The sequence below is a fragment of the Squalius cephalus genome, assembly GCF_949319135.1.
Source record: "Squalius cephalus genome assembly, chromosome: 22".
Classification (NCBI taxonomy): Eukaryota; Metazoa; Chordata; class Actinopteri; order Cypriniformes; family Leuciscidae; genus Squalius; species Squalius cephalus.
Window position 1 is genome coordinate 26,762,855 of NC_137143.1, and position 20,912 is coordinate 26,783,766.

Genomic DNA, 20,912 nt, shown 5'->3' on the forward strand with positions numbered 1-20,912 from the left:
ACTTTTACGCACACGGGATAGTAATGTCGAACATGCTAAACATATTTATCCATTGCAAATAAGAAATGTTCAATATAACTAGGACGGAAAAAAATATTTATAATTACCTTTGGAAGAGGATATTGTGGCATCCTGAGCGAAGATCCCTGCCCAAAGTGCGCACAGAGCGGTCAATATATATCCGTTAAGCGCCATAGATCCTGATTTAACTGCACGTTAACCGTGCAAACTGACGTTGAGGAACACACAGAACAGAAGGAGTGATATGATTTCAGATGAAATATGAAAACAGGTTCGGGTGAGATGAAGTAGCGGACAGTGGCACGGTGGCGCGTCCGCTCAGAGCGCACAGCAGAATGGCACGCCTTTACAACAGGAGAGTGGAGGAGGAGGAGTTCGGTCCACTTATGTCTACATCAGTGCTTCATCTATGCTGCTACACAGCGATGTTAGGCCCTGAAACACTTTAACATAAGTATATTGATAATCAACATTTACCTTAACATGCTTGTTTAATGCGCCCAATAAACTTTATGACTTTTAAAGATGCTTTGCTGCATAATGACTAAATGCATGGCATTTTAACACGTGCGCTTCTTGGTTATCTACGCATTATTACTTGATAGGCCCACTGTAATACAGTCCAATAGTCAAAAATATCATGAAACAAATTTATGTCTTAATGTTTTAAAGTATATAATAAAATATTGATATTAATAATTAGATAAATAATAACATAAAATCTTAATAAAAACTACCAAAGTATCACTTTTTTCTTAGTGTACTTTAAAAAAAACTATTGTTATATTGCAAAAACATAATACATTGAATTGTAACCTTCTTTACTTAGTGAAAGAATGCTTCAGAATCTTTGTCATATTATTTAATCAGTGATAGGGTGCTAATACCAAATCCCCAGGTTTATTCCAGCATTAATAATTGTAGACATTTTTGCACAAAGTTTAGTTACCTTGGAAACATTTTTGTGAGTAAATGTGCATGTGACATGATGGAGCACTGCGGTTTGGTTGGGCAGAAGCAGAAAGATGCTCTGTGTTGAGTTGAACTGAGGGAACAACATGCAGCAGGGAGAGAATGAGACACTCTGATGAGGTTATGCAGCAAAGAGTCGTGTTGTCAGGAGGGGTGTGATGTGATCCGTGTGTGTGTGTGTGAGAGAGAGAGAGAGAGAGAGAGAGAGAGAGAGAGAGAGAGAGAGAGAGAGAGAGAGAGAGAGAGAGAGAGAGAATAAACAAGACATCTGACATTGTCTTTTCTATGAGGGGGAGGGTAATGTCTTTTCACATCTGCATCTCGTCTACCAATTGAGAGGCGAGAGAGAGAAAGAAAGAATGAACTCAATGAAGAGGAACATATGAAAAGCGAAAAAGAATGCCACTCCCTCATGCATCTCTCTGTCTTAGAAAGAGAAACAGCGCCACCCATGTGCGGATTTCTGTGTAACATGAGACCAGGTGTTGCTCACTATTGGCTCACTTAGATCTTAATTAGGACAGTCATCAACTTATCCCAGAACCAATCTGAGTTTTCATACTTCTGTATGACTGAATAATTCAGCGCAATTCATTCCTTCTACAAAATATGGGCCAATTGTGTGCCTCACATAAATAGGCCTACTACTGTTCAAAAGTTTGAGGTCAGTAAAAACAAATTTTTTTAAAGACATTAAATTAATCAAAGGGCAGGAAAGACTTTTATAATGTTATAAAAGATTTCTATTTCAAATAAATGCTTTCCTTTTGAACTTTCCTCACTGTATCCACAAAATGTTAAGCAGCAACTGTTTTCAACATTGGTAATAATAATAAATGTTTCTTGAGCAGCACATCATCATATTAGAATGATTTCTGAAGGATCATGTGACACTGAAGACTGGAGTAATGATGCTGAAAATTCAGCTTTGCCATCACAGGAATAAACTACATTTTTAATTGCAATAATATTTCACAATATTAGTTTTTCCTGTATTTAAAAAAAAAAAAAAATAATAATAAATGCTGCCTTGATGACGATAAGAGACTTTTTTCCAAAAGATCAAATCTTACAGACTCCAAATTTTGAATGATATTTTAGGAAACTTTTGTACAGTAAACATTGATAAGTGGATTGAATGACTCTCCTATAAAGTCTTCTGGCATTTGAGGGCTAAAATTTAACAAGCAAGGCTGGTTACACATGTGTTACTTAAACAATTAGCCGTTAAAAAAAACATATTGGTTGACCACTAATCTGAATTATGCGTGGGACGAGATATAGTGTAGTCTATAGTGGTTACAGGTATAATGCAGTCAAACAGACTCTGACCCATAACATGAAGCTGCTGTAAATCAGCACAATAAATGATGCCATTAATAGAGATAAATTATGACATATATACCCTTATGGTCATGCATATTCCTGAAACAATGACAGGATCACAGTGGAACAGTATTTCACTCGGGACTGTGAATATGGAGTTAATGAACAATGCTTTGAGTCTGGGTTAATGTCTCTCATTAGCTCAACAGTAAATTCAACATGACACTCAAACATCTTGAGTGAAGAACGACATCATTATTCATTCGCGTACACAACAACAGACTCGCATACATCCATGAGCATGTGAGAGGATGAGAAAACATCGAATTGCTTTTGAGAAAGTCCAAGCGAGAGCAGAGAACGTTTTGAATGGGAAAGAGTGACGGTAAAGTCAGCAGAGTGAAGACACTACGTTCATTGTACTGTGTTGCGTAAATTAGAGGAGGGGGGAAAGCAGTATGGTTCATTAGAGGAATATTTTTTCCTCTTTCGGTCTGTAATGAACACGGCATGACCTGGAACATCACAGAGGGGGAGATCAGGGTGGTCCCTGGATAATGGTTCTTTAGAAAAAAAAACGAAATACTGTAATACTGTGGTGGTACCATGGTAATAAATGATGTTTACATGGTACTCTAAGGTACTATGTGGTAATATCATGATACATGATGCTTCAGAGAGATGTGAATTGGGATGTTTATGCTTTGGATCAGAATAGTTGCCTGGTGGCAACTGAAGGGAAATGGGTGTGTTTTTCCCCCTGAAGAAAGGATTCATTTCTGCTTGAAAATTCTATTACAAGAGACCAATGTTTGGCCAGAGCTCAGCAAGCTTTTTCCACTGATCTCATTCGCTTTTCTTTTTTTCTTCCATGAAAGAAAGAAAAAAAAAATCATTTTGCACCCTAAGACTGAGAGGGAAAAGGGGGGAAAGCATCTGGTAATAATCAGGATTTAATAGTGGAGGCTTACTGTAAATCTACGAAGAATCTGACAGCTGCGCTGGTTCGTTCGGCCTGGCCAGCAGGATGGGGACTTCATCGAGGTGAATGACATCAGGAATCTTCTCCATTATGTGCGAGAGAGAAGGATACTGTGAAAATACTGAGAAAAAATCAGCACTAAAAATATATGGGAGATTTAAGAGCGTTTGCTGAAGCAGAACAGACAGGTCAAAGTTCAAAGTAAGAGGCAGACTGACAGGTCAAAGTTCATGACCCCTAAAGTAAATGCTATGCTGATATGTTTAAAAAAGAGGCAGGGGTTAAATTTGACCTGTGGTTGCCTAGGGAGCCTCAAAGGTTTAGATTATCACAAAACAGCAGGTAACATAAACGCCCCAACTCCAAACACTATCTGAAAATAAATCACACACACACACACATGAAGAATATGCCGTCTTGGTGATGGTATATATAGCCTATATATATACCATCACCAATATACCATCACAAAAACGGCATTTATTTTATACAAAATGCAGTAAAACCAGTTATATTCTTCAAATATTCAAGGAATTTTCAATAACTATAATTTAAACATATTTTTAAAATAACTTCAATCTGTTAATGTCATTTAAAATGTAATTTATTCCTGCGATTCAAAGCTGAATTTTCAGCATCATTACTCCAGTCTTCAGTGTCACATGATCCTTCAGAAATTATTTTAATATTCTGATTTGCTGCTCAAAAAACATTCATTCATTATATAATTTTTTTAATTAAAGGATTCTTATATGGAAAGTAAAAAAATACATATATATATATATATATACAGTGGTGGTCAGAATTAATGGCACCCCTGGTAAATATGATCAAAAATGGCTAAAATAAATCTGCATTGTTTATCCTGTTGATCTTTCATTCAAAAAATTTGCAAAAGTCGAACCTTTCATTGAAGTAAAAATTGAAAGTGGGAGGAAATCACATTATGAAATAAATGTTTTTCTCAAAAACACGTTGGCCACAATTATTGGCACCCCTACAATTTTTTACGAGTAAAATATCTCTGAAGTATATTCCCATTAATATTTACCTTTATTTAGCACACCAGGGTGACTAGGAACATTGTTTAGCTATGACTTCTTGTTTCACGGGAGTTTAAATATGAGGAAACACAAAGGCCAAATTCCCTTAATCATCCATCACGATGAGTAAAACCAAAGAATATAGTTCTGATGTGCAGCAAAAGATTGTTGAGCATCACAAAATAGAAAGTGGCTGTATAGCTAAAGAATTGAACATTCCCATTTTGACCATCAGGGCAATAATTAAGAAGTTCCAATCAACTAAAGATGTTACGAATCTGCCAGGAAGAGGACATGTGTCTATATTGTCTTAATGGACGGTGAGGATGAAAGTTTGAGCGGCCAAAGACTCTCCAAGGATCACAAATGGAGAATTGCAGAGATTACTTGAGTCTTGGGGGGTCAGAAAGCCTAAAAAAAAAATGATCAAACAACTCCTACACAACCACATGTTGTTTGGGAGGGTTTCAAGAAAAATACTTCTCGCTCCTCCAAAAATAAACTCCAGCATATTCAGTTGTCAGACATGACTTCAAAAGGGACCGGATTCTATGGTCAGATGAAACAAAAAAAGGGATTTTTGGCTGCAAACCCACCAGATGTGTTTGGTGCAAACAGGGATAAAAAGTACCCCATGTCTACGGTTAAATATACTGCTGGATCTTATATATGTTGTGGGCATATTTTTTTGCTGGAGGTCCTGGACATCTTGTTCAGATACATGGTATTATGGATTCTAGCAAATACCAACAGATAAAAAAAATCCTTCCAAGTCCAAAACAAACATCAAAATCAACACAAAAATGGGCAACTGAGCACAAAATGAAGCTTCTGCCATAACCGTCCCAGTCCCCTAAACTGAACCCTATAGAAAATGAGTGGGCTGAACTGAACAGAAGAAGCACCAACATTAACTTTTGAATCTGAAGGATCTGGAGAGATTCTGTATGGAGGAATGGTCTCGGATCTCTTGTCAGTTGTTCTCCAAACTCATCAGGCATTATAAGAGAAGACTCAGATCTGTTTTCTTGGCAAAAGGAGGTTGGAAAAAGTATTTAATAACAGGGAGCCAATAATTATGGCCAGCGTCTTTTGGAGAAAAGCATTAATTTTATAATGTGATTTCCCCCACTTTCAATTCTTTTACTCCAATGAAAGGTTCGATTTTTGTGAATTATGATATTTTCACAGCATTCCAATATTTGGGTTAATGTGCCTTTAGGGACATACTTTTTTTATCGCACTTTATGTTATCTATGCATATGACATCATTTTTCCAGCTATGGTGAGATGGACTGGAATTCTGGGAGGTTTTTGTCTATAGTAAGGGAGAGACAGACGAAGGCATTGATCTGCAAAAGACAATAATCCATGTGTTTTGACCTTCCGTTTGAATAATTCATCAGTGAAGGATTTTGTCTGGGCTTTGGGAAAAATCCCAACTTTTCACCAAATGAATACCCTGGCCTTCCTGACCAGATCTGTGTCCAAATAGGAAAGCCTGCGAGATTTCCATGGGATGATATCATAAGATCATGAGAACTGCTGCAAGCACATTTGAATACAGATGTTAATTTCATTAGAATTATGGAAACTTTTACAGCATGTGCATGAAACAGAATGATGAAGGAGTCTCGTTATGCAATAATCCAAAGTAATCTATGTGGATAAGATCATTATTTATATTGCACAAGAATAATTCTCCCCCATTTCCTCTAGCGATTCAAGACTTTGTGATGGTGAACAGATGTTGTCACGTGGTTTTGCAGACGTTTATCATGTTCTTGGGGTAACGATAGGTTAACTCAGGTGATATGTGGCCATGTTAATGAGAAAACAAACTGTTCTCAGACTGCACAGATGCACACTAGTGTCTTTCCCCTGTTTTATCCTTCAGCAAAAAACATTACGAAACCATTCTCAGTTTTTCCAAATCATGTGATCATGAGACAGAACGAGGCAGTCACCCAATTACAGCGCTGTAAAGTCTGAAAAACACATCAGTACAAAAACACCAATGCGGAAACTGCTCTGAAACCATGTCAGTTGTGAAAAGTGCTATATAAATAAATTTGACTTACCTACAGTAGCCTATATAAAGATTTGCATGATCTGCATTCAAAAAATAAAACATATATTTGTAAAGCATATATATTATCCCATCGTAAGTGAATTGATAATAATGATCAGTGCAAAATATGCCAAAGTGTGATGCAACACAACAAAACAGAGGAATGTGCACATTGAATGCTATTAGTCAGCCTATTATTTCGTTTGTGTCCCCGCATTAATATTAGTGGGTTGGAGGAGAATAGATTGTGAGCATTGTCATTTTGGTATTTTATCACCCGGTTTCACAGACTAAAATGCATGTTTGAGCTGTTTTAACTTAAAGTAACTTGCACTGACATATCTAAGGCACGTTTATGAAAGCTACTTAAATGCCCTAATTGAACAAGGCCTAATCCTGGCTTAATCTATGCCCTGTCTGTGAATCCACCAGGCCTGTCTTATTAAAAGAGAAAGTAAAATATGGTAACATTGTGAATGGGATCTTAGAAAGCAGCTGTTTTCCCGTGCCCAATCTGTGAGTGATCATCCAACACGGTAAGGTATAATGCCTTCACAAGTGTGTCATGGAAAAATGAACAGTGCTTAGATGAAGCAGCACTTAATTAAATCACCTCCTGAGGGTGTAATGGGACTGAAAGAGAGAGAGAGATAGTAAAACACTGAGGAAACATTCTCACCACAAGAGCCTATCACTCTACTAATACATCTCTGAGGATCAATTTGGAGCAGTCATCAAGGTCTCGCGCAGCTAATTAAACATTGACCTGAAAAAGCCGCGAACGCAGTGATCATAATCTTAAAGTGCAGTCTGCCAACCAGATGGAGAAATTTAATGCAGTGGCCAAACTTTGCTTCCAAAACGCTGGGATATAAGAGCACAATGTTGACTGAAAAAATATTTGATCAAAGAGGGGCTGCATTAAAAAAGCAGCATGCATTGAAGTGCAATCACTTCAGCGTCTCCAGAGAAGACACTGGACGGCCAATATTTACAATGAATACAACACATGATGCCAGATTAATGATAACATCCTGAAACCAGCTCCCTCAGAAACATTTTGACAGGAAAAGCAACATTTATGAAGAATTATGTTGGCAAATAGCAAGTTTTCTTAACACTATCGCTCCCCTCTGGGTTCTGTGTGTATGTTTCTCTTTCCCTCAGTGGTCAAGCTCTGGTGTCGACAGCTTCTGATTGGAGATAACTGCAGGAAATACTTGGAGGAGGGGGACAATGGAGGACTAATTGGATCTCTAAAATGAGTCCAACCCAGTGAAAGTATGTCTCACTCTCAGCCTCCGCCCAGTAGGCTAAGTAGGCCTGTGGATCGCACCTTCCAAACTGGCATAGGATAATGTACCAAAATGCCTGACTTCAACAACAATCTATGACTTATAGGCTATATTCTTCATCACCCTCACTGCTTCTATCCTCCTTGATCTTCAACTTCTTCATCTCTTATTTTCTGGACTGGACCTTATTTTCTGATGCACTGCTGTCACTATCATCAATACTTTCTGGAAAAGGTACAGCTTTCCCTCTCTGTCTTCTATAAAACTTACTAACGTCAACCTAACAGGTAAAAAGGTTATAATACTGCTTGCCAGTAATGAACAATAGCGCCAGATAAACAGAAAATATGTATCCAATAAAAAAAGCAGTTTATAAATTAGTTTTCTTTTTTCTTTTACCAAAGTTTATAACAGAAGATGACACTGAGATTAAAATGTTTCTACATTGTCACATGACGCTGCCCTGGCTAGAACAACCTCTCCATTTACTGTTGTTGGATGCATTCTGCCCTCTAGTGGACAACTGAAGCATCGTCTGTCTATCTATCTATCTATCTATCTATCTATCTATCTATCTATCTATCTATCTATCTATCAAGAGCCTATCACTCTACAAATACATCTCTGAGGATCAATTTGGAGCAGTCATCAAGGTCTCGCGCAGCTAATTAAACATTGACCTGAAAAAGCCGCGAACGCAGTGATCATAATCTTAAAGTGCAGTCTGCCAACCAGATGGAGAAATTTAATGCAGTGGCCAAACTTTGCTTCCAAAACGCTGGGATATAAGAGCACAATGTTGACTGAAAAAAATATTTGATCAAAGAGGGGCTGCATTAAAAAAGCAGCATGCATTGAAGTGCAATCACTTCAGCGTCTCCAGAGAAGACACTGGACGGCCAATATTTACAATGAATACAACACATGATGCCAGATTAATGATAACATCCTGAAACCAGCTCCCTCAGAAACATTTTGACAGGAAAAGCAACATTTATGAAGAATTATGTTGGCAAATAGCAAGTTTTCTTAACACTATCGCTCCCCTCTGGGTTCTGTGTGTATGTTTCTCTTTCCCTCAGTGGTCAAGCTCTGATGTCGACAGCTTCTGATTGGAGATAACTGCAGGAAATACTTGGAGGAGGGGGACAATGGAGGACTAATTGGATCTCTAAAATGAGTCCAACCCAGTGAAAGTATGTCTCACTCTCAGCCTCCGCCCAATAGGCTAAGTAGGCCTGTGGATCGCACCTTCCAAATTGGCATATAATGTACCAAAATGCCTGACTTCAACAACAATCTATGACTTAGGCTATATTCTTCATCACCCTCACTGCTTCTATCCTCCTTGATCTTCAACTTCTTCATCTCTTATCTATCTATCTATCTATCTATCTATCTATCAAGAGCCTATCACTCTACAAATACATCTCTGAGGATCAATTTGGAGCAGTCATCAAGGTCTCGCGCAGCTGATTAAACATAGACCTGAAAAAGCCGCGAACGCAGTGATCATAATCTTAAAGTGCAGTCTGCCAACCAGATGGAGAAGCCAAACTTTGCTTCCAAAATGCTGGGATATAAGAGCACAATGTTGACCAAAAAAATATTTGGTCAAAGAGGGGCTGCATTAATAAAGCAGCATGTATTGAGACTTCAAATGAGACACAGAAATGTTGTGCAATCACTTCAGCGTATCAAGAGAAGACACTGGACTGCCAATATTTACAATGAATACAACACATGATGCCAGATTAATGTTAACATCCCGAGACCAGCTCCCTCAGAAACATTTTGACAGGAAAAGCAACATTTATGAAGAATTATATTGGCAAATAGCAAGTTTTCTTAACACTATCGCTCCCCTCTGGGTTCTGTGTGTATGTTTCTCTTTCCCTCAGTGGTCAAGCTCTGATGTCGACAGCTTCTGATTGGAGATAACTGCAGGAAATACTTGGAGGAGGGGGACAATGGAGGACTAATTGGATCTCTAAAATGAGACCGATTTCCTGAGCTGAAGTCCAACCCAGTGAAAGCATGCCTCCGCCCAGTAGGCTAAGTAGGCCTGTGGAAACCTTCCAAACTGGCATAGGATAATGTACCAAAATGCCTGACTTCAACAACAATCTATGACTTAGGCTATATTCTTCATCACCCTCACTGCTTCTATCCTCCTTGATCTTCAACTTCTTCATCTCTTATTTTCTGGACTGGACCTTATTTTCTGATGCACTGCTGTCACTATCATCAATACTTTCTGGAAAAGGTACAGCTTTCCCTCTCTGTCTTCTATAAAACTTACTAACGTCAACCTAACAGGTATTATACTGCCTGCCAGTAATGAACAATAGTGCCAGCTAAACAGAAAATATGTATCCAATAAAAAGGGACATTGACATTTTTGAAACAACACACAGATCTTTGAGTTATTCAGTTTTACAAAAAGTGCATTAAAATTATTAAAAACATTTGGATGTACAATTATATACATTGCCTTGACAGCATTGACAGCATGTGACTTAATATGTTCCAATGTCTCCTTCACTTCGTTGTTGCCAAAAATGTCAAGCACATGGCACATACATTTTAATTTTATTGGTTGAAGGGGATGTCATATGATAATACTAAAATGTATCTTTTTTTGGTTAAATATTATAAACCTATTTTAAATGCGTTTTTCCCTGCGTCATTTATAAATGAGTTTTCTTTTTTCTTTTACCAAAGTTTATAACAAAGTTTATAACTCTCCATTTACTGTTGTTGGATGCATTCTGCCCTCTAGTGGACAACTATCTATCTATCTATCTATCTATCTATCTATCTATCTATCTATCTATCTATCTATCTATCTATCTATCTATCTATCTATCTATCTATCTATCTATCTATCTATGAATTGAAACTGGTAATTATGTCGCAGGAAAAGCCCTTTCTAAATAAGTAAAATATATAGGCCTACAATAAGATAATTATGTGCACTACAAATGTATAGCATTCTATAAAAGATAGTATATAGTATGCTACATTTATAGTGGGAATTTATTGTCACCTATACTGCAAACTTGAGTTCTTAACCTTCGCTCTTTCCATCAGACCCAGTGACTGTGCACTTCTGATATTTTCTATGAAAACACTCCATCAGCAGCAGGTTCATGCCCTCTGTACATCTGATTGTGGACAGTGCAGTTAATTTTTTAACAGAACTCACGTTGTTTCCCTCCTACATATTGTATGGCCACACAACTCACACAAGCTGTATGTGTAGAGACAAAGTGTACTACAGGGTAACTGAATGATCTTGAAAGAGTTTGTGAATGAATAGCCTAGGCTACTAAAGGCGACATGTGATGTACAAAAACAAATAGTCAACTAATTGATTGTGCCTCGTTCGTTTTAAGACAGTTCAGTAGAAATATCAATTTGGTCATATTTGAAGAGTTCTGAATAAATTTTAGGACCGATTTGGGGAATGTGATTTCACCAAGTACATCATCATGTTCCTGGAACATCGTTGTTGATCCTTGAACAACATTCCAATCAACCAATCAAATTTTAGGGACAAGTTTAGAGTTTATGTCAAGTTTAGATTCACAGCAAGGTGCTTCGACATCGGTGTAATTCACCTATCATTTCCCTCTGATTTTAGGGGTAAGTTATAGGTGGGGTTAGGTTTAGGGGTAGGACAAATTTTTTATCTAGTGCACTCCCTATGTGAGAGTGTGTGAGAGAGTGTGTGAGAGTGTGTGTGAAAGAGAGTGTTTGAGAGTGTGTGTGAGAGAGAGAGAGAGAGTGTGAGAGAGAGTGTGTGAGAGTGTGTGAGAGAGAGTGTGAGAGAGAGTGTGTGATAGAATGTGTGAGAGAGTGTGTGTGAGAGAGTGTGGATGAGAGAGTGTGGGTGAGAGTGTGTGTGAGAGTCAGAGTGAGTGTGTGTGTGTGTGTGAGTGTGTGTGAGTGAGTGTGTGTGAGTGAGTGTGAGAGTGTGTGATAGTGTGAGAGAGAGTGTGTGAGAGAGTGTGAGAGAGAGTGTGTGTGAGTGAGTGTGAGAGAGTGTGCGTGCCTGCGTGTACGTGTGTGTGAGAGAGTGTGTGAGTGTGTGTGAGTGAGTGTGAGAGAGTGTGCGTGCCTGCGTGTGTGTGAGAGAGAGTGTGTGTGTTCTGGGTAAATGACCGAAACCTGATTAGCAGCGCTTGATGAAGGCAGTCACTTAATTTATTAGTCGACACACAGAGAATTGAGTGTGTAGTAAATCAGTTTAACAGCGGCTCTGTTCCAGAACCTAGTGCACTCCCTATCTAGTGTGCACACTATATATATATTACACTCCCTATCTAGTGTGCACACTATCTAGTGCACTCCCTATCTAGTGCACTCCCTATCTAGTGTGCACACTATCTAGTGTACTTAATATCTAGTGTGCACACTATCTAGTGCACTTAATATCTAGTGCACTCCCTATCTAGTGCACTCCCTATCTAGTGTGCACACTATCTAGTGCACTCCCTATCTAGTGTGCACACTATAGTGTGTGATAGTGTGTGAGAGTGTGAGTGTGTGAGAGAGTGTGTGAGAGTGTGAGAGTGTGTGAGGGAGTGTGTGAAAGAGTGTGAAAGAGAGTGTGAGAGAGTGTGTGAGAGTGTGTGAGAGAGTGTGTGAGAGTGTGAGGGAGTGTGAGAGGGAGTGTGTGAAAGAGTGTGAGAGAGAGTGTGTGATAGAGTGTGTGAGTGTGAGAGTGTGTGAAAGTGTGTGAGAGAGAGAGTGTGAGAGAGAGAGAGTGAAAGAGTGTGTGAGAGAGAGTGTGTGAATGATGTGAGAGAGAGTGTGTGAGAGATTGTGTGAGAGAGTGTGTGAGTGTGTGAGAGAGTGTGAGAAAGAGTTGTGTGAGAGTGTGTGAGAGAGAGAGTGTGAAAGTGAGAGTGTTTGTGAGAGTGTGTGTGAGAGTATGTGTGAGAGTGAGAGTGTGTGTGAGAGTCAGACTGAGAGTGAGTGAGTGTGTGTGTGTGTGTGTGTGTGTGTGTGTGTGTGTGTGTGTGTGTGTGTGTGTGTGTGTGTGTGTGAGTGAGTGTGAGAGAGTGTGCGTGCCTGCGTGTGCGTGTGCGTTGTGTGTGTGTGTGTGTGTGTGTGTGTGTGTGTGTGTGAGACAGATGATCCTGTCTGCAGCTCATAATCGTCTGTCTGTCTTCCAGATAACAAAGACAGTCCACAGACAGCACTGGGGAAATTACTGTGTGTGTGTGTGTGTGTGTGTGTGTGTGTGTGTGTGTGTGTGTTAGTTCACATCTTCTGTTCTGTGTGTGTGTTCTAGGTAAACGACCGAACCTGATTAGCAGCGCTTGATGAAGACAGTCACTTAATTTATTAGTCGACACACAGAGAATTGAGTGTGTAGTAAATCAGTTTAACAGCGGCTCTGTTCCAGAACCTAGTGCACTCCCTATAGAGTGTGCACCTTCTATCTAGTGTGCACCCTATCTAGTGCACTCCCTATCTAGTGTACTCCTTATCTAGTGTACTCCATATCTAGTGTGCACCCTATCTAATGCACTCCCTATGTGTAGGGATGGCTGACGCGAAACAGTCTTCCGAAGCTTTGCGAGATCCCGAAGCGCAGATGTTTCGAAACACTGATCCGAAGCGTGATTCAAAACACCCATATCACGTGACTAAGGCCAAACGAAGCCTCGAAGTGTTTCACTAAGTGTTTAATCAGGTGTGGTCCGCCGAATCAGCGTTTGATTGACAGGGTCGGGAACAGAATCTGTATAAAAGTGAAATCAACGCATATTGACCTCGTGGGTTCTTGTGAGAGGAGTTTGATTTTGAGATAGCAGATTTTTGATGATATAGTGACAGTGCGATTTGATTAGTTACAGGCTATTTAGGCTTACATTTAAATTTACACAACACATTGACTGATAGTCTAGAGACAGACAGAGTATACATACATAGTGACACATTAATAGATACATAGATATAAATATATATAGACAGCTAGATTATAGAAATATATATAGATACATACATATATATTATATCTAGATACTAGGTACATATCTAGATACATAGCCTATCTAGATACATAGATAGATTATAGATACATATCTAGATAGGCCTACATAGATAGATTCATATAGATACATAGATAGATAGATTTGGATAGATAGATAAAATGGAGGCTCCCCAGAAGAGATGCCGTACATCTGTGGTGTGGGAGTATTTCCGTTTAGAAACCCCAAATAAAGTGAGATGTGTGTATTGTGATCGTCAGCTAGCCTACTGCAACAATACATCATCCATGATGCGCCATTTGAGGAGCACTCATCCTGCCATTTTGCAGGTGCAGAGGATGGCATTCCCCCTGTATACGTCTGCTACTGACATCTCAGCAAGTTATGCATTGTTTGAAATATAATTATAATTGAAATATAATTACAAACTTTTGGGACACTGTTTAGAAAGTCCATAGCCCTTTGCCCTACAACCTAATGTCCAATCACAACTGCCAATCATGTTAAAAATAGCTTCAATGTGAATATAATATAATATAATATAATATTGTGTGAATATACATTTTATAGGTCTACATATGAGACACACAATGCTACAGCTGATGCCACAGTGGAAGTGAAAAAATACATCAACGATGCGTATTTGCCCAGAACTCATGATCCCCTAACTTACTGGAACGAGAGAGCAGCAATCTTTCCTCATTTGTATGTCCTAGCTAAAAAATATCTTTGCATGCCTGCAACAAGTGTCCCTTGTGAGAGGATTTTTTCAAAGGCTGGAGAAATTATCTGTAAAAAAAAAGAAGTAGGCTAAGTCCTTCCACAGCAGAGAAATTAATATTTTTGAATAAAAATCTCTAAAAATTGTGGCTTGATTTCTTTTATTAATATTCATTTTGCAGAACCAAACTAGCATTATGCACAGTGAGGAGCCTATAGGTTACAAGCTTCACATATTAGAAAAATACAATAATAAAAAAACAACACATTTTTTAATGGCTCATCAAGGTTGTTTCAGATCAACACCTGCAAGTGACCACTAGGTGTCACCGTTGAGACGGGTGTCGGATTGATTCGAAGCCTCGAAACAACATGGCACATTTGGTTCAACTGTTTCATTGCTTCACGAAGCCTCGATCTGCCCACCACTACCTATGTGAGAGTGTGTGTGAGAGTGAGTGTGAAAGAGTGTGTGAGAGTGAGTGTGAAAGAGAGTGAGTGAGTGTGAAAGAGAGTGTGTGAGAGTGAGTGTGAAAGAGATTATGAGAGAGAGTGTGTGAGAGTGTGAGCGAGTGTGTGACAGTGTGTGAGAGAGAGTGTGTGTGAGAGAGAGTGAGTGTGTGAAAGAGTGTGAGAGAGTGTGAGAATGTGTGTGAGTGTGTGAGAAAGTGTGAGAGAGTGAGTGTGAGAGAGTGTGTGAGAGTGAGAGAGAGAGTGTGTGAGAGAGTGTGTGAGAGAGAGTATGTGAGAGTGTGTGAGAGTGAGTGTGTGAGTGTGAGAGAGAGTGTGTGAGAGTGAGAGTGTGAGTGTGTGTTCATGTTTTTCTATCCCGGTGGGGACTTCAACCTGAATGCACACTCATGGGGACTCGTGTCACAGTGGGGACCTAAATTGTTGTTAAACAAGTTTTTTTTAGAAATGTAAAAATGCAGAAAGTTCTCTGTGATGGGTAGGTTTAGGGGTTGGGTTAGTGTAAGGAGATAGCAGATAAAGTTTGTACAGTATAAAAACCATTAAGTCTATGGAGAGTCCCCACAAAGATAGTAAACCAGACATTTTTTTTGTGTGTGTGTGAGTGTGTGTGTGTGAGGGTGTGTGTGTGTGTGTGTGTGTGTGTGTGTGTGTGTGTGTGTGTGTGTGTGTGTGTGTGTGTGTGTGTGTGTGTGTGTGTGTGTGTGAAATCAATGAGCCGCATTCAAAAATATCCTTTTATAGGTACAAAAGACATTTTTTACATAAATGTTTTAAATATAAATAGTATGTACAAGATTTCTTGATTTGTTTGTATATACACAATTACTTCATCATTAAACTTCCTTTATCTAGCCTATAACATATGGAGAGAAGTTTCAAGTTTTTCGATATCTAGTCAATTACGTAAATGGAGCAAAAAGTACAGACTTTAGCTGATCAATACAGAGTACTTGGCATTATTCCCGAGTTCTTGGACATTATTTCATTTCATCAGCCTGGACAAACAAGTCTGATCTTTCTAATCTGAATCCTCACCGCTGCATGAATTGTAGGAGCTGTCGTAACACTCGGCCATGTAGGGGAACTTATGGATGTTTGGGTTCAGTTTGGGCACCCAGGCACGAGGTACCAGGAATGATGCCAGGTTGAACAAATCCACAAACACTTTGTAACGGTCACTGAAAGATGAGAGAACGAGGCATCATTGATTTATGGCAAACATTTATATTTTTAAGCACTTTTCTGAGGTTAAAGTGTTACTGTTTATCCCTGTGTGAAACTCCCATAAATGCATTAAAATGCCAATAAAATCCTTTTATCATCTTCAAACACGTGTAAAAATATGGAAGCTTGTTTCTGCCACAGAATAAAACAATTTAAAAGATGATTGAGACTTTTTATCTCACAATTCCAACTTTTTTTCTCACAATTGTGAGATGTAATCTCTTTTTGACCTTTTTTCTCGCAATTGACATCTTTTCTCAGAATTTTGCGATATAAACTCACAATTACGAGTTATAAATTACAGTTCTGAGGGGAAAAAAAGACTGACTTTTTTCTCAGAATTACGAGTTTACAACATGCAATTGCGACTTTACATTGCACAATTCTGACTTTTTATTCACAGTATTGCGTGATATAAACGCATTTGCGCGAGAGAAAAAAAATCAGAATTGTGAGATTTTTTCACCTTTTTTATTTTTTATTCTGTGGCGGAAACAAGCTTCCATGGAGCGGTTCTCAAACATTTTTGGTCACCAAATCACTTTATCTACATAATCAGTAACATCAACGTAGTATGTTACCGCTGGTATTAAATAACAACATTATTTTAGTATGCTGTTTAGACATTTGATTGAGATGCACCCCTTAAGAACCACTGTGTAAATGAGCTGTAATCATGCCACCATGAGTAAGATGATGACCAAAACACCACAGGAAGTTTAGTGTTTCAGACTGGCACAGAAAAATAAAAATGAGACACACACCTGACAGTCGAGCGCAGGTAATGGTATCCTGAAGATCCACCTGTACCTGCCTTACTACCAATCATTCTGTGCACCATACAGACATGGTTATCTAGAGAAAAAGTTTTGTGTTAAATGTGGGACATGGCTGTGGATTTCTGATTGAGAGCTCAGAATCAAAGGCTTACATCTCCACTTGGTCATAAGCATATCGATCTCCATCAGCGCAGTCAGGAGCTGGAAGGGAACCTGGAAGCGAGGCTCTTCCCTGGAAGGGGAAAAAATTACGGTCTGTCTCCATTGTATAATGAATAAAAATAATATTTACATGAATTTAGCGGATATTACATGAAATGCTTACCTATAGAAATTGATCATTAGAGCTCCTTGAAGGGCCTTGTAAGAAAGTCGACGTTCACCTTTTGGAAAAAGATTAAAATCGCAGCAGTGTTCATTTTTTTTTTTTTTTTTCATTAACTGCCAAGGTAATATAACAAAGTATAGTGTAGGCCTATCACTGTAGTGGATTCTTTTTTCTTTTTTTTGTTTCATTTTATTTAAACAGGGACAATGCACAAATTAACATTTACCTTGTATCAAAACAAGGAGAGATGCATTGTGCCAGGTTGTAGCACAAGTGCTATTTTCCGCCCGAAATGACCAAACAGACACACAATTATTCATTATATTTACTGAATAATCCAGCAAACACCCTCAGCCAACCATAAAACAAGCTAAGGTGCCAGCGAGATAACCAGGTCTAACCGTGACCTTGTTATTTGTACACGCTGTGACTCTACAAATCACACCATGTAAATAGGAAAATGTTGGCGTTATTTGGTCACTTATTGGGAGCAGTATGCTAGCTGGTGCTTTTTACCTCCAGTCTTTGTGCTAAGCTAGGCTAGCGGAGTTACGGCACGCACGGAGATGAAAAGGGTATGTATGGACTTATCTAACTCTGTGGGATACGGTGAATAAGCTAAAGTCCCAAAAAGTCGGCGTGTTCCTTTAACTTTTTACCCATATTTGCGTGATTGCGTGTATGTGTTTGTTTAGATTAGTTATGTGTTCGTGATTTAGTCAAATAAAACCGTGCAAATTCATGTGGGTTTTGATTGTCCACAAAAATAATGATAGACGATCAATACTGAGTGCTCGCTGGACGAACAGATTAATTGGATTGTAAAATGAATTCAGCTACATCAAGTTAATTTAATTAACTGATCCAAATATTTATAATTAATTATAACAAGTTTATTATTAATATTGAGCTAATTTGCTACCTCACGTTTTGTTTTTTAAAAACTATGAAAAACTTTACTAGACTTGCGATGTTGATAACTGTGTGTTCACAGTCTGTAAAAAGAGTCCATAGTTTTAGTTACTCGCAACCCTACTTATTAGTCTACCTTAGCGGTTAGTGGCAAAGCATTGTGGGCCGGTCCTCACCTTTGCTTAAAAGATGCTCATGGCGTTTAGGGTCAAATAGGGCAGTGAAGACCTCAGACTGTTTGTTTCGATCCTCTAGAAGCTCCTGCTTTACCTCAGAATCTTCCAGTTTCTATCAGTGAAAGCAATGTCAACCTTAAGCTCAGTAACATGACTGGAAAAAAATCATTGTGATTAGAAATGAGAGCAGAACGAACTTCCAGTTTCTGCTTCTCCATCTTGAGACCCTCTTCGATGTTGGCTTGGAGTTTCCCCCAGAAATTAAACCCATCACTTTCAAGTCCAGGAGTCCTCTCCAGCCATTGCTACAAAACACATAATAACATATAACTTTGACATAGCATTCTAATTACGGAAAAACAATAGTGGCAAAATTTCTATTTCTTCTAAACCTGAAGATGAGAGATTTTACCTCCACCAGCTGAAGGAGAGAGGGTTCCTGCTCTGAACTCAGCAGTGTCTCACTCTCATGTTCGTGGAAGTTATCTCTGTAGTGTCGACGGTTGTAGGGGACTCTTAAATGATCCGCCACACCAATCTTACCCTCCAGAAGACGGAACTGAAGACTCTGGAACCCCGAGGCTGGGGACAGATACTCCCTACGTACACAACATAGTCTGATTCATTCACAAATTACCTGCAGCAAGCTCACTCGTGGAAGTATATGTTCTAGGGTGGATAGAACACAATGTTCTAGGGTGGATAGAACACAATGTTCTAGGGTCGATAGAAATTTCACAACTTATTACACAAATTCTTTGAACAATTGAGGCCAGTTGTTTATGGTTGTTTGAGCTGAGAGAACCTGAGCTTTTATGAGTTATGAGATTGACTGAGGCTGTTACCTAAAGTCAAAGAAGTCCAGGGCAGTCATGGTCTCCAGGACAGCAAACTGTTCCACCAGCAGTTTGAAGATCATGGTGACCCTGTGGATCCTGCTCACCACCTTCAGCATGTTTCTCTCATCCCGAACCTGCAGTGGGCGACATCCACATTTCATAATTTTTCATTTTATCACAAAAAATGCATCTAAATAAAGTCAAAATGCTTGAGGTAAAGTCAACTCTTCTCTTTAAAAGTTACACTTATTTTACTCAATATTCACTTAGTTTAACTCACATGGTTTTTTATGAATAGGTCCCGGACTGAATCGAGCTCCCACAATATCTGCTTAAACCACAACTCGTAAGCTAAAGGAGAAAGCAGGATAATGCAGTCAGGATCTGTGAAAATGGAACCTTAGAATACGAAATATTTTTTAATGCTCATATGGTTTTCATAGGTTATGAATACATATAAATAGATTACCCTGGTGGGTAATGATGAAGAGATGCTCATCATGGATTTTGTTGCCTTTCAGTTCACTCTGCAAGACTTGAGCGTCCAGCACCTTGTCAAGCTAACAGCAAACAGACTGACATTATTACACCTTAATGCACATCAGCTTTTCTTGCTGCAATCATTTACTGCAAAATAGACTGAAATGTTAGATATGAATAATTCATATTTGGATCAGATGTCGATAAAGGTTGATGACTTTAAGTTAATTACCTGTAGGTATTCTCCATAGATGATTCCTCCTTTAGTGGCTTTGTTGGTGCCCTTTTGGGATTCATCCTCTTCCTCTGCTTTACTGGTAAACAATCTAATTTTGAGATGAAAAATTTTGAGATTGCATTTTATGTTGATAACATTGCATTTCATTTGATTTTGATATAAAATAAAAAAAACATTTAGTTAAAAAACAAATTCTAAAACAATATAAAACCCACTGATGCTTTCTTTCAAAAAACGGACATCCACTCATGTTTTTCCTCAAAATGTCCAACAGGAATTGATCTTATCAGCGTTATCACAAGGTTATCACAAGGTTCTGGGTGTTTCATTGCAAAGTGAAGCATTTAAAGGTTTGAAGTGTCCAATCAAATGCTGGATTGTCAAACCCTGCCTATCCAAGCAGGATGCAAGGCATGTGAGTGTGTGTTTGTGTCTACAGTTTACAATGCGATTGTTTTGGATTTTTTTTTTTTTTAGACCAGGGTTACTAGTTAATTAAAAATAAACGTAAACTGAAATAAAATAAAACAAAATATAAAAAACTTTAACTTTGTATTGTTTTAAGTGTTAACGATGTTATTGTTTTAACATCGTTAAACTAAATGAAATAAAATTTTACTATATAGACATAAAAAAATTACAAAGCTAAAAAACTAAAATTACTAAATCTTTAACATGATAAATTATAAAAAGTTATAAAATTATAAAAACTAATTCAAAATATGAATAAAAACTATAACAGTATCTCAATGATACTAAAATTTAGACTTCTATAATTACTAATTGAATCATGTGACAATGCTTTTTTACTTAAATAAATACGTTTATATATTTTATTCTATTTAAAAGAAATGGATTGTCCCGGTCCTTGATTATGATCTGCCAATCTTGTTATGATCCCCAAAAACCTCCCATGTAAGATTAGACTTAGAGGGTTTGATTATGGATAAAAAAATAAAAGAAAAAAGGAATAAGCCGTGCTTGTTGACCATTTAATTTGTTGTCCAGAGTCAAAATGAGGATTATT

At 38.3% G+C, this 20,912-nt stretch overlaps 2 protein-coding genes across 2 annotated transcripts in view; both read right to left on the reverse strand.

Moving 5' to 3' along the window:
* col6a1 (collagen, type VI, alpha 1) overlaps window positions 1-384 on the reverse strand; it is a 35,694-nt gene extending 35,310 nt beyond the window's left edge. The window contains exon 1 of the mRNA XM_079856852.1: window positions 108-384. Coding sequence (XP_079712978.1) covers window positions 108-195 — 88 coding nt within the window. The 5' untranslated portion in view covers window positions 196-384. The remainder of the gene's footprint in view (window positions 1-107) is intronic.
* Window positions 385-14,581: 14,197 nt separating this feature from the next.
* tdo2b (tryptophan 2,3-dioxygenase b) lies at window positions 14,582-20,204 on the reverse strand. The gene is made up of 12 exons (XM_079856480.1): window positions 20,101-20,204; window positions 19,880-19,973; window positions 19,637-19,727; window positions 19,448-19,518; window positions 19,174-19,301; window positions 18,741-18,927; window positions 18,526-18,633; window positions 18,329-18,440; window positions 17,238-17,295; window positions 17,065-17,144; window positions 16,898-16,988; window positions 14,582-16,087 (listed from the first exon to the last, which is right to left on the reverse strand). Exons 1-12 carry the CDS (start codon window positions 20,133-20,135, stop codon window positions 15,928-15,930), a joined length of 1,215 nt encoding a protein of 404 aa, XP_079712606.1. The 5' UTR covers window positions 20,136-20,204; the 3' UTR covers window positions 14,582-15,927.
* Between the last annotated feature and the right edge of the window lie 708 nt (window positions 20,205-20,912).

Bases quoted from the DNA above. Each gene is read 5' to 3' on its own strand.
- tdo2b (XM_079856480.1), bottom strand. From the start codon at position 20,135: ATGAGTGGATGTCCGTTTTTTGAAAGAAAGCATCA. The intron at 19,974-20,100 runs GTGGGTTTTATA...TCTCAAAATTAG, and splicing joins TTTTTTGAAAGAAAGCATCA to ATTGTTTACCAGTAAAGCAG. The intron at 18,441-18,525 runs GTTCGTTCTGCT...TTTCACTGATAG, and splicing joins TGGAGAAGCAGAAACTGGAA to AAACTGGAAGATTCTGAGGT.